At 57.4% G+C, this 13313-nt stretch overlaps 5 protein-coding genes across 5 annotated transcripts; 3 read left to right on the plus strand and 2 right to left on the minus strand.

Moving 5' to 3' along the window:
• Nucleotides 1-393: 393 nt before the first annotated feature.
• MKK02DRAFT_43074 (uncharacterized protein) lies at nt 394-939 on the minus strand (the record flags this gene model as incomplete). Its single annotated transcript, XM_053092269.1, has 1 exon — nt 394-939. One exon carries the CDS (start codon nt 937-939, stop codon nt 394-396), a length of 546 nt encoding a protein of 181 aa, XP_052948449.1.
• A 426-nt stretch (nt 940-1365) lies between these two features.
• On the plus strand, nt 1366-2451 carry MKK02DRAFT_43075 (uncharacterized protein; the record flags this gene model as incomplete). The annotated part of the gene is made up of 1 exon (XM_053092270.1): nt 1366-2451. One exon carries the CDS (start codon nt 1366-1368, stop codon nt 2449-2451), a length of 1086 nt encoding a protein of 361 aa, XP_052948450.1.
• Nucleotides 2452-2660: 209 nt separating this feature from the next.
• MKK02DRAFT_32064 (uncharacterized protein) lies at nt 2661-4068 on the minus strand (the record flags this gene model as incomplete). The annotated part of the gene is given in 5 exon segments (XM_053088436.1): nt 2661-2810; nt 2863-3061; nt 3108-3166; nt 3186-3780; nt 3929-4068. The coding sequence occupies 5 exon segments, from the start codon at nt 4066-4068 to the stop codon at nt 2661-2663; spliced, it is 1143 nt and encodes a 380-aa protein (XP_052948451.1).
• A 1023-nt stretch (nt 4069-5091) lies between these two features.
• Nucleotides 5092-6351, plus strand: MKK02DRAFT_32065 (uncharacterized protein; the record flags this gene model as incomplete). Its single annotated transcript, XM_053088437.1, has 2 exons — nt 5092-5500; nt 5558-6351. The coding sequence occupies 2 exons, from the start codon at nt 5092-5094 to the stop codon at nt 6349-6351; spliced, it is 1203 nt and encodes a 400-aa protein (XP_052948452.1).
• A 469-nt stretch (nt 6352-6820) lies between these two features.
• Nucleotides 6821-12946, plus strand: MKK02DRAFT_32066 (uncharacterized protein; the record flags this gene model as incomplete). Its single annotated transcript, XM_053088438.1, has 11 exons — nt 6821-7849; nt 7885-7913; nt 7964-8000; nt 8775-9524; nt 9601-9986; nt 10048-10155; nt 10223-10241; nt 10394-11208; nt 11316-11485; nt 11797-12089; nt 12269-12946. 11 exons carry the CDS (start codon nt 6821-6823, stop codon nt 12944-12946), a joined length of 4314 nt encoding a protein of 1437 aa, XP_052948453.1.
• Nucleotides 12947-13313: the final 367 nt, after the last annotated feature.

A 13313-nucleotide genomic window follows, 5' to 3' on the forward strand; every position in this document is an offset into this window, starting at 1 on the left:
TCTCAAGGTTCGTCCGATTTTGTTGCATGAGATTATCAAGTAGGGAGAGACGAGACGCTGATGTGAGTAGGGGATTAGGACTCGTGATCGCGGACATTCAACGGAAGGCTGCGGACGACAAGAAGGAGCTGAGGGCTGGAAAGGGCCGAGAGCAGACGGAGAAGAGATGAGAACTGGGGCAAGGAGGTTTTTAGAGGTTAGTTCAAGGGGTCACTCAGCGATCTTTGGCGAGTCAGGAGGGGCAAGCGGAGGGGGCTTCCTCTGTATGATCTTTCATAGACCAAATAACATCCTTACATATCGCTTCTGATGATTACATTTTACTAGCCAATCGAGTCTATCTGTCAGCTTCGTCCCCAGCCGGCTTACTATCGACAGTGAGAAAGTACTCACTCATTGCGCCAGATTCGCCATAAACTCGCCAAGAACATTCCTCCAGTACGCCGGACGTCTCGTTTCCTCCTTGGCCTGCTCCATATCTTCCGACAACCTCTTCTGGCACGTGTTGGACGCCATAGTCAACGCCCAGACCCAGCCAGGCTGCAGCCGCGCAGCATCCTCGACGCTCCATGGCCGCTTCCCGCTATTGGGACACAGAGGCAGTCCCTCCCCCGGCTGGTCCCGATACCACTTGTACCCCAGAGGTATGATACGGCAGGCGCTGGGGAGATGGTCGAGTCGTGAGGCGAGGACCAGGGCATCGTAGAGCTCGCTCCGCTCGAGCCATTTGCATTGCAGATAGAGGAAGCGTTGGGCAGGGACGATACAGTCGTACCGGAGGAGCAGTTCGATCGTCTCCTTCGTTTGGATGATGTTGTGCCTGACAGGAGGGCGATCGGGGTATAGAGCGCGGATGAAGAGGTCGATGTAGCGGCCAGCGATGGGGAGATGAATTTCCTTGGGACCGACCGCGACGCCGCCGAACATGTCCTTGAACATTGTGCTGCTGATCAGCTGTTGATCGCTGACAGACGTACATAGTCCCTCTTCTCTCTCCCAGCTCACTCAGCACCAGACCAGCATAGGCGAACAAGTGTGAAAGAGTACATACCTCGCCGCCATCAAAATATGCTGATCCACTTTCCACGCTGCTTTTTCTTCCTCCATCAAGAAGGCGACCTCCCCGACGTTGAGCTCGGGATGCACATCGTACTCTACTCCTTTGGCGTCGGTGTACTTGCTCATCAGTGTAGATTGTAAGGCAGAAGGGTGAATGGACAATGACAAGTCAGGGGCTCCCAAGCCCGCTCGGGATGAGGAATGTGTTGCCGCGGAGGTCCGCGGAGATGACCAAGCTGGAGACTGCTGACGAAGAGTCCAACTTTCCACGTTGGCATCATCGTCAAGCCTTTCATGCTATTTACGATGGCAGCTAGGCAGCCCACTCCCCATGCCGGCGTCAATCCCCACCTTCCGCTCGAGATCTACGCCCACATCCTCACTTTCCTCCAAAAGCCGGATCTCGCTATCGCTGCCCGTGTCTGCCGCTCCTTCTACCTCATCGCCACGCCACGCCTCTATAAGGACCTCTGTATCTCTTCGGGTCACCACAACCCTCTCTATCACTGCGAGATATCGGCGACTCATCATTCTCGGCGGCCTCGGATGCGCTATCTGCCTACAGCCCAAGGCGCACGTGCCAACATGACTCCCTTCGGCCTCGGCCCCCTTCCTGACCGGTTCTCGTTCACCCGGCAACTCTTCCTCGGCCGATATCACGAGATGTCATGTCTCGATCATACTCCCCTGTCTACGCCGCTCCTCCAACAACTATCCATCATCGATTCAGCCGATGACAGCCCCTGCCAGTCCACGTTGACTTTGTTCAAGGTCGGGGCGCCCTCCGTCCCCATGGCAAGATGCCCTCTCCTCGCGAATCTGCGCCCTACTCGTCTAATCTGCGGCGCACCTGGGGACTATGAGGCGGGGCTCTGGCTATCCGCGGGGGTCCCCGTCCTGCCGACGTGGATCCGGGAGATGGTGCTCTGCGTGGACGTCCATCCCGATCGTCACATATCTCCCAATCGGCGCTGCGATGCTCTCACCAATCTCCCGGCTACGCTTCAGAAGTTCTCTCTACTTCTAAACGTCGAGCCAGGACGCTGGGCATCAGACATGGAACGTCTCTCGCACTCAAGTCTCGAAGGGCTCTTGCTGTCGCCCGAGGATTTCTTGCGAAACCTGGCGGGTCTTTGCAGAAGGGATGCGGAGGTGGTGGAGATTGTGGGAGCGAAGAGGCTGGAGGCCGAGGGTTGGGGAATGCCGTATGAGCTGATCGAGAGGGAGATCAGGAAGGAGGTCAAGGAATGGGCGATGTGGAAGGGGTGGGACGAGGCGTGCGCGGAGATAAGGGGTGAGGGGATCGAGTTTGTCACGAAGGACGAGTACGACAAGCGCGGGAGGGGATATGCGGGGTTCGGCTTAGTGATACAGCAGAGAGTCAGAGAGTAATCAGGTATGTCTCGTTCCACTGTGCTCGAGGTGTAGATCCTGGGTTTGGGTGAGAGTAGAGCTAATCAGTATGGATCATAGTCAAGAGGAGAAACTCAAGGAATGGGCGAGAATGCGGAACGTATCGGTGAGATGGGGCAACCGGCCGGCGGGGGTTAGATGTGCTCAGTCAAGATTGGAAATGAGGGCGCGGGGCTAGGATGCAGTGGTCATGCCGCGGAGAAGGGTGGGCCGTGGAGGAAAAGGTGGAGCAGTCGCTGGGTCTGATCGGTTTGAGGAGACGCAGCGATAGTGCGGACATGTTCATGCGATGTGTATGCTATGATCAACGGCCCGGCCCAAGATATTTGTTCCAGATACTGTGACGATCAGCTCCAATCCTGACGGGAGATGGCGAGTGAGCGGACTGACCGCTACAGAAGCTTCACCACGAAAGGAGAATGCGGATATCCTCCAAGGCGTGATGTCCAGGAAGAGTCGAGCGATCGGCGGAAGAGCGGATGGTGTGTTGAGGGCATGCTGGACGAGGTGAAGCGTACACGTTATCGACCTGGGGACCGAGTGTTCCGCGATGGGTACTAGGCAGTCGGATAGAATCGAGAAGGTATATCTGGTACGATCAGCGCCCATTTCGACCCTCAAGCGGACGTACTCACAGTCTATTGTACCAGGTTGACCATAAACTCGCCCACAAACACACGCCAGAACACCGGCTCTTCACATCCAGCAACGACAGACGAATCCCCATCCTCCTCATCGGTTTCCATCTCCCCTTCGACTTGAACAGCATTGATCATCCCCTCATCTTCCCCCTCCCGCACTTCCTCCCCTCCGTTCACAGCCTCTTCTGGGCGCACCATGAGGTCTGGTCTCTTCCAAAGGGTACCAGAGGCAAGTGTAAGCGCCCAGACCCAGGAAGATCGTATCCGACCCGCATCCTCGGCCGTCCGGGGCACCTCGAGATGATCTGGGCAGAGCGATCGGGAGTCGGCCTCCGACTCTTGCGCCCACCACTTCCAGCCCTGCGAGATGATCCGGCAGGCGCTCTTGAGATCATCCAGGCGGCTGGCGAAGGCCAGCGCCTCAAAGTGATCCTCGACGCGTATGTCCTTGACCGTGCGAAAGAGGAGCTGCCGAGCAGGGATGGCGCAGTCGTACCGTATCAAAAGCTCGACGACCTCGCTCGCCTCGGAAAAGGAGGGTGGCTGAAGAGGTGATCGGCCGTGTATGCTTCGGATGAATAGGTCGAGTTGGGCTCGAGTGATGGAGGGGAGGTTGACTTCTTTGGGGCTGGCGGAGGAGCCGGCGAACATGTCTTTGAATACCGGACTGGAGCGTCAGCTTTCTCCTTGACATTGCCTCTTTATCCGTCTTTCCTTGTATCTCTGAGCTCGCACGCTCTCTCCCGCCCAGGTACCTTCTACTCCCACGCTCAGCAACGGCACAGAGCACCTAAAGCGCCAGTCGCAGTACTCACCTCGCCTCGGTCAAGACCGCTTGACTGACCCTCCACGCCGCCTTGTCATCGCTCAATATCGCGATCTCGCCGTGCTCATATCCCGCCTGGAGAGCATACACGACCCCTTTGGCGTCTGTGTACTCGGTCGAGCCGCTCATGGCGGTATTACTGTGAGGCGGTGACCATAGCGCGGGCGCTCATGGGTCGTGCGGTGGCGGTGGAGGTGATAGGGCTGGAGACGGTTGATCATGACTGGCTACGGATGAATGTGTCGGAGCTGGAAGGGTGGATCAAGAGGTCATTGGTGTCGGTGTTGTGGCAGAGGGACAGGGACGACGAGGCGGGGCGGGAGAGGGCGGGGGCAGTCAGGTATCGGGCAAAGGCGGACTTTGAGGCGGAGGAGGTGGAGCGCAGAGCGGAAGAGCAGGGAGGTGGGTAATAGAGGGGCTGAATCCGGACCCAGGACAGGGCAGCCGTTGCAGTTTGGGAGAGGGTGCAGGTGGTCAGGTATCGATCGCGGGAGGGTTCTGAGATCAGGCATTTGGTGACCATGGTGTGTAGCTATACGTTAGGGTGTAAGTCAGAAGTATCATGTTCGCGGGGGCTTGATTGTAGCTATTCTATAGGCCGAGTCTCGCATTGTGAGCACATCTCGGCGTTGGCACTGTGCACCAGGAACTGTCATATTGCTACTTTGGGCAACTCCACATTCCTCATGAGGATATGTTTAAAAGACGAAGCCGGAAATGTTTTTGTCCGTAAAAGACGAAGAGAGTCCGAAACCTGTCTAAAAGACGAAGATCAGAGCCAAAAACAGGGTTTCTGAGGTCCCGGGGGACGCGAACAAGTCCCAAAAACCCCCTCCGCGCCGCAGACGCTCAGTCAGACGGTATCGCTCGTACGGACTTGGAATTTGGCATGGGCGTAGCCAAGACGTCGAGCTACCTGCTGATACTCTTTGCCGGCCCAATGGACAACTCACAGCGGACTTGTGAGGATATCTGTCCAAAGCGTTCGTCTTTTAAACATTATTCCGGGTCATCTTTGTCTTTTACGGACAAAAACATTTCCGGCTTCGTCTTTTAAACATATCCTCCATTCCTCATGCATCATCCCTGCAGGATCACGTCGATATCGAGACTCGCTACACAGCGTTTGATCCTCTTTGTCCTCATCTTACCATGGCCGACCTCCTGTCTGATTCGCCTGCTACTCAGCGACACCGCTCGTTGCCCACTGATTCCCTCGTGTCCATGCTTGGACATCTGACACGCACGGATCTCAAACCCTGCTCCACCTTCAACCGGCTCTTCTATCAACTCGTCTATCCCCGCTTGTTCGAGCGGGTCTATCTCGACGTCGCCCATGCTCAGCAACAACTCGGACCCCTTCGCGTGGCTTCCAGACCACTATCCGAGATGTTCGGGCCTACGGTGACCAAAGACGAGAGGGGAACAAGGGAGGCAGATCGGGTGGCGGAAAATAGCGAGACGGGTGGTATGGAGAGGGATATGGAGGAGGTCGGTACTGGCCTTGTCGAGGGAGAAGGGGGCGGGATCGGTAGCGGAGAGGGCAGCACCGACGGGGCGGGTGCGATGATCAGAGGACTGGCTCGGCATTTCAGATGAAGAGGGTGTATGGGAGGAGGCAGAGGAATCCTCGGTGGTACCGGACGACTCATCGGCTATCGCCTATCGACGCCTCCTCTTCCATCGGTTCACCTGTACAACCTGCCTCACTCTCACCTCCCATACATTCGTCGCTTGACTATCTACGCACCACATCGAAATGCCGAACGTCATCACGCTGCGCATCCTCCCCACATCTCTCTCGGAGATGCCATCGGTCCCAATCGGTACCTTCCCGCACCTGCCCCTTCATTGCCAAACTTCGTCCTCGGCGGCTCAGCCTCGGTGATGCCCATACCTCGCTTCAGGGCATGGGCGCCAGTCTCTACGACGCGGGCGGCCCTTCGATTCTACCCGAATCTATCACGCACATCGGTGTTGTTCGTCGGCAGCGGTAGCGGGTGGGAATTATCGGGGTCCTACGAGACGAAATGGCTCGGTAGACTCCCACCGTCGGTCTTCAAGCTCAGCGTTGTCAACTGTCCGTCGGGGAAGCTATGGACAGGAGAGCAAGCACGCCCAGGACCTCAGCCGTTCAGATTCGGACGTCAGGTACACTCTTCGCCTCTCGCTGCGACCCCCGCTACTGGGCTCACCGGGAGCGCGCAAGTCATGGAGGTTGTCGGGCTTGAGTTGGTCGATCCAAAATGGCTCAAGACCAGTACGTCTGACCTGAAGGCTCAGATCAAATCGACGGTGCCAGCTCTGAGGTCGTCGCGCGGCAATGCGGGGGCGGGGTGGAAGAAGGCGGGCGAGATCGTATATTGGACGAGGGAGGTCTTGGACATGGAGGAGGCTGGAGAAGAGGAGTGAAGGGGGAGAAGGGGCAGACGAGGTGTTATACGAGTACGTCTTCAGCAGGCGAGGTATGAAATCATGGCGGTGATGTCGCAAGCTTTGAGGGAGGTAGGGAAGAAGAAGGAGAGACCGGCAAAGTGGGGCAGGGTGTGGTTTATGGCCAGCAAGGATTTCGATGCGAGGGGGGGATCGTGCGGAGCTTGATCGGATTCTGCGAATTGGGGCAGTGAATAGAGGGCCATAGTAGATCTTGGGCATACTATCTGGCTATAGTCGTATCGTCACTCGCTCATAGTGGCTGGCCTAGGCATGTGTCTAGCTTGATCGCTTCCCCATGGCCAGCTCTTTGACGCACGGTCAAGCGGAAAGCGGGCCGATTGGCTCCAATTGGCCGGTTCGCAGATCCGAAAATTCGGAGCTGATTTAACTGAACTCACTTTGCTTGTTGCTTGCCGCTTTGACGCTGGACATATCACTCGGGATCATGTCCAGCACTATATCAAGCTCAGCTGGAGCTGTCCCGCTGTCGGCGGACGGGCTAGAGCGCGTGGGGCTGCCCTTTGAGCTGTACGAGCGGATCGTCGCATTCGTCCCGGACAAACACATCGCACCACTCCTCCGCACATCTCGCACCTTCTTTCACCTCGTCGGCCCCCGCCTCTACCGCTCGATAGAGCTCATCAACTTCCACCGCTTCGACGGTACGGGTCTACTGGACTATATCTACTCGTCCGCCCAAGACCACCGGAAAACGTGGTTACAGACATACGGCTCCGGACCCTCGAACCCTCCCCCTCCTCCCTTCGACTTGGCGGCCGTTCCCCATACTACCCTCCCCCACCTCCTTACTTTCACGCGGCATATCACTGTCAGGTTTCATCAAGCCCATAAATGTGACGGCTACCCCTCCATCTCCCTCCCAAATTTGGTCACCATGCGCCTCGAGGTTTCTATCGACCATGTCCTCTGCCTGCCTACGCCCGACAAGAGTCTCGTCACCTGCCCTACCATCGCTAATCTCCGTCCATCACATATCATACTCGACGCAAGCTACGACACCAGCCTGGCGGCCACCCTGAACGGATTTTGGGCGGAGGAGTACAACTTCCCACCCCCCTGGGTCAAACGGCTGACGTTCTACATCGGCGAATACTACGAGTCGCCCGACAAATCCGTCCTACATGGTCTATCCGCGTCGCTAGAGCACCTCACCTTGGTCCTCGAGCCCTTAGATGATCTTTGGAAGCAATCGAAAACTTCCACTGTGGATCCCCAGGAGGGCGAGCCCAGGGTGTTCCTCATAGACCTCGCCAGGGTTTGCGACTCGGATGCGCAGGCGGTGGATATAGTAGGGATGGAGATGATCGACGATGAGTGGTTGAGGTCGGAGGGCTGGGTCGGGACGAAGGAGGAGCTGGTCAGCAGGGCAAAGGAGGAGGTCATATCGAATATCGGCGTGTGGCCGTCTGCGGAGAGGGAGAGGGAGGGGGTCGTACGGCGGAAGAAGGCGAGGGTGAGCTTCATGACGAGGAAGGAGTACGATGAGAGGGGTGGAGACGGAACGAGCTAGATCTCAGGTGAGTCTTCTTCAACTAACACTGACTTCAGGATCAGCTGATTGATGCAGCTCGGGACTGGCTGTGCAGGACGAGGGCGGGGGAATGGTGGGCGGTGCGAGATGGCTGGGCGGAGGCATGTGGTTGGGGTTGAGGGGGAGCGATATGAGGCGTGTAGAGGAACTTCTGTTTTTTGATGCGGGGGAGCTAGCCTGTAGGTCTGGTACTGTGGCTAATGCATTTATCCTACTGAACAAGATCTATGGATTTTAACTAGCCTATCAAATTAATTACCACGTCATCGTCTGCGCCCTCATTTTCACTAAGCTCAAAGATATCCTCTTCATCATCCATGCCCACTTCCCCTCCGAGATCCCGCTCTGCCACTCGTCCATCTGCTTCTTCGCCTCCTTCTGAATGAATCCTCCTGTTGAAAATACCATCGGCGTAAACGTCCCGACCCCTCCTGGCGCGTCCACCGTGGTCTTCTTGGGTATCCTCTTCAGCCACCCTTCCGCCTGTAGCCTGACCCGCTCCCACTCGGGCCGCTTGGTCGACCTCATCACCTCGCCCGCTTCTAGTCTCGGGTTTCCAAACGAGGAGTATGCGTCCTCGGTAAAGATGGAGTAGACCTTGATGTCATGTTCCGTTGTAGCCGTACCGATAATGCCCGACGCCCATACCCGGAGGTCGTTGCGTTTCTGATTGTTATCGGTGGATGTTGGTTCGTACTCGACCCGAACACCTCTAGACTGGACGGCGTGCCCTAGTGCATGTACGACCGCGTTGTGCCGGGCTAGTCGCCTGCATGAGGATAGATAGTGCCGGACTCTTTACTAGGACGTTTCATAGAGCATGACACTAGGCTGGCTCTGAAGGGAGACTGAGCTGCGCACGGATTGGCGACCGGAGCTAGAAGCTGACCAAATTTCGGTGGTCTATCTTAGCACTGGTCATATCACCACTACCATGTCCACCGTCGCCGCAGGTACTGGTGAAATCTCGCCAGAGCAGTCGCCGAATGGCTCAGCGGACCATCTCCAGCGGGTGGGGCTGCCCGTCGAGCTGTACGAGCGGATCGTCCGATTTGTCCCGGACGAGCACATCGTACCCCTGCTCTCCACGTCGCGCGCCTTCTTCCACCTCGTCGGTCCTCGGATCTACCACTCGCTCGAGCTTCACATGAACGGCGGCGGTGGTCTACTTGGCTACATCGACTGGCAAGCCCAGGAGCATAAGGACGCCTGGGCAAAGATGCACGTATCTGGGCCCTCGGACCCTCCTCCCCCTCCCTTCGACTTTACCGCGGTCCCCCACACCACCCTCCCCTATCTCCTTAACCTTACGCGGCACGTCATCGTGGAAACACACGATCCCTTTGACTGTGACGGCCATCCCTCCATCTCGCTCCCCAACCTCGTATCCATGCGCATCATGGACGCATACTGCCATGACCTCTGCGTATCTCAGGGTGAGCTCGGACACTTCGTATCCTGTCCCGCCATCGCCCGTTTTCGTCCATCACACATGATCCTCGGTAGCGCGGCGACAGGCCTGATGGCCGATTTCAACGGATTCTGGGCGGAGGTTCTGGGCGGAGGAGTACAAGTTCCCGCCGCCCTGGGTCAAACGGTTGACCTTCTACATCGGTGATCTCAACGAGGCGGCCGAGAAGTCCGTCCTTCGGCATATGGGCGCGACGCTCGAGAGGCTCACGCTCATATTTGAACCCGGATGGCGCTCCTGGAGCCGGAAATGTCGTGCGGTATTCCGTAGCCACTCATGGGAGGACGTGTGGGAGGACCATCCGCCGGCGTCGTTCTTTCAGGACCTCGCAGCTATTTGCGACTCGGACGCGCAGCGGGTGGAGATCGTTGGGATGGAGACTATAAGCGAGAAGTGGTTGAAGAAGGGCGGGTGGGAGGGGACGAGGGCTGAGCTGGAGGAGATTGCGAAAGAGCATCTCATATCCCGGATAGGCTCATCGTCTGATGATCGGGAGGGGATAGTACGGCGGAAGAGGGCGAGGGTCACTTTCATGACTAGAAAGGAGTGGGATGCGAGCGAGGGCATGGAAGAAGGGCAATGGCGGAGGTAATGGAGCAGAGGATAGGCAGACGTTGTTGGGCGACTAGAGAGGAGCAGGGATCATTAGGAGGGAGGTGCAGGGCAAGGGGTGGGGCAGGGCGGTGACCGATAGAGCGGGGGTCTGCGGACAGGGGCATGAATGGCGGATGTTGGTACCGGAACGGAATGAGCTGAGGTGGAGAGAGGAGTAGCTGGGCCGGCTGGGGGAGGGTGCACGGGCGGAGGGTGAGAGACGATCTCAGGTTCACTCGATGCAGAGGGGTGAGTAGTATATCTCAGTAGCTTCTTTATGGATTACATAGATATCACAGCTCATACAGGTACTGTCAGGCTCTAGACTGCATTCCCTCCTCCCCCATACACCCAAGCTCAGCTCGATCTGACGCAGGGACCAGCGAAAAGCTCCGAATCAGCGGACGAAATTGGACTTTACCTTGGCTTTCGACATATCACTCGCTATCATGTCCAATACCGTTACATCCTCGGTCACCGCCACTACCTCCTCGGCGGACGGATCGCAGCGCGAGGGACTGCCCCTTGAGCTGTACGAGCGGATCGTCGGATTCGTCCCGGATCAACACATCGTACCCCTCCTCAGCACATCCCGTACCTTCTTTCACCTCGCCGCTCCTCGCCTCTACTCCTCACTGGACCTGGGAGTGACCTACGATGGACGCGGCGTACTCGGGTATCTATGGGGCGCGGCCAACGAGCAGTACGAGGCTGCTTCTGATATCACTCTCGGTGCCGGTCCCGCGGTTCCTCCTTCCCCCTTCGATCTCGCGGCTGTGCCCCACACTACTCTCCCTTACCTCTTCACCCACACCCGTCACGTCGACGTCAGAACCCACGAGCCACACGACTGTGCCGGCTACCCGTCCATCTCCCTTCCCAACTTCGTTTCGGTCCGCCTGACGTCGGCATTCTGCCAGGACATTTGCCTCTCCCAGCTCGGTCGGTCCACCTGCCCCATCATAGCCAACCTGCGGCCTTCGCACCTCATCCTCGGCGGCGAGGACACCGGCTTGGCGGTCAGAACGCACGGATGGTGGGAGGCCGAACACCCCTTTCCCCCGCCCTGGGTCAAACGGATCACCTTTCACATCGGAGACGAGTACGACCCATATCGATATTCATCCCTCAATTATCTGGCATCCCCACCGGTATATGGGACTCCACTCATATATTCCCTCCTCCATGGATACGCCACATTACGCTCTACGCCGGGGTCGGTCAGAAAGGGCGTCGAGCTGATCGGTTCGACAATGAGACACTACTCCATCGGCTGCCCGTCACAGTGGACAGGCTGTCCATTGTCCTGCAGCCTCTTGCGAGGCACATGTGGCGGGCCGTAGAAGGGACGCTTCCCGATTATTCCGGGGTCCTGGATCTGAAGAAAGCTGTAGTAATGGCTGGGGAGTTGGACGCGCAGGCGGTGGAGGTCGTCGGGCTGGAATGTACGGATCCAAAGGCGCTGCCCGGGTGGTCAAAAGGGGACTTGGCGGGTGAGATGCGGTCCGAACTGGCGTTGAGCATGAAGAGTCACCGCAAAGGCGAGGCGGAAATCAGGTGGAAGCTGGATAGGATGAGATTTATGACCAGGAAGGAGTTTGATGAGAGGGAGAAGGAGGAGGGACGGCGGGAGGGAACGTACTATGGCGGAAGGGTATGAGGCGAACAGAGATGGGGCGAGTGGAAGGGGGAGGACGATGTAAGCCAGGTAGAACGTGAGACGGGTGATAGATGTGCAGAAGGGATACGCAGGATGTGAGGTGAGGGCCGACCGAATATACTGAACACGTACTGACAGGCCCAGATTCTCCGGTACTGATTCACTGCCAGGATCTAGACTCGTACTATCAGGCGCATGCTGCGAATACTCGGCTGGAGATCCCAAGGAGAGATCGGCCGGCTGGCAGATCGTCAATCAGGGACGACGGGAGCGAGTTTGGCTCTTGGGATGGTACACAACTGCTGAGTACCTCCGATCCGCATCCGAGGCGGACTAATTTGACTGACATGACTGTACTGCTCACAGATGAGGATGCGTTGCTATCTCCAGGCAATAGACCTCATCATCTACTTAGGCCAGTCGGATATCTGCAGCCGGTTGGCGTCACCATCATTAGCGATAAGACTACCGGGGTACCGGTGGCGTGCTCGAGCCCTTGTGTGGCGCTGGATGACCATTGAGGATGCAGTGTGGTCAGTGATAAGCATCTGGATGTACTGTACCACCCCCGATTGTCTCACACCCCCCTCCCCCCCTTCCCCCGCCACCGAAATAGCCCTCGCTGTCATCGCCCATTCACTCGAAGCCATCTGATCAGGCGTTATCAACCGCCGTGTCACCCTCGCATCTCAAGGCCGGCACCCACTCAGCGGCTGCACCATTACGTCCCGCGGTCCAAACCGAGATCTACCCCATCATCATCGCCTACCTCCCCGATACCACACTCGCCACATGCGTCCTCGATCCGCACCTTGTCCACCTTGTCGCCTCTTATCTCTGTCCACCGCAATCTTCTCCGATCCGGACGAGCCTCGCTCTCGCCGGTCACCCTCGGCGGGTCTCATCAGACCCACCGCCCGCAAATCGCCTATACCGGTGCCTTCCTCGCGTCCTCCTTCTGTCGGTCACATCGACACTCGCTATCTCCTCATTACTGGACACGTCACCGATACAAACTCGGGCCGAGATGGCGGATATGGTAGAGCTGGAAGGCGACAATGGGGACAAAATGGAGCGTGGGAATTGGGGCGATTGGCGTTGGAGAGGGCCGGGGGCCGAGGAGTACACATACACTGGTCTACTCGCATTCTGCATCAGGGCAGGACCGAGCAGGGGGTCGTTCGGGAGGATTGGGATCGCGTCGTCTTCTGCGAGAGTCAGGAGATGGATTAGCGAGATAGCGGAGGGACGGAGGCAGCGAGGCGCCGGAGGGGGAGGCTTTGACCAGGAATAGGGAATTGTAGGAACATTGGGGATGTCCCGAAGGAGGTTGGTGCGATCGGCTGATATGCTAATCAGCTGATATGTGCTGAAGATATCCACACTGCTTCTTCGTTATGCTGAAAAGAGTGCAGAATCGACTGATCGTACACGATCTGATATCTGGATTCTGACCTGACGCGGCTGATATCGCCTACAAGACTACGGTACGATACCGATTTGGAAACTCCAGGGCCAACTATCGTGTCGTTCGTGTCTGCAACTATCAGCGCCTACGCCTACTGTATTGACTTCTTTCACAAGCAAGCCATGACCGTCTGACGGTGTGAATTCACTATGATCAAGCGAGCTGAAGTACGAACTCAGCTATCAGGCCCCGC

This window comes from Dioszegia hungarica (genome assembly GCF_025882075.1).
Source record: "Dioszegia hungarica strain PDD-24b-2 chromosome Unknown MKK02contig_6, whole genome shotgun sequence".
Taxonomy (NCBI): Eukaryota; Fungi; Basidiomycota; class Tremellomycetes; order Tremellales; family Bulleribasidiaceae; genus Dioszegia; species Dioszegia hungarica.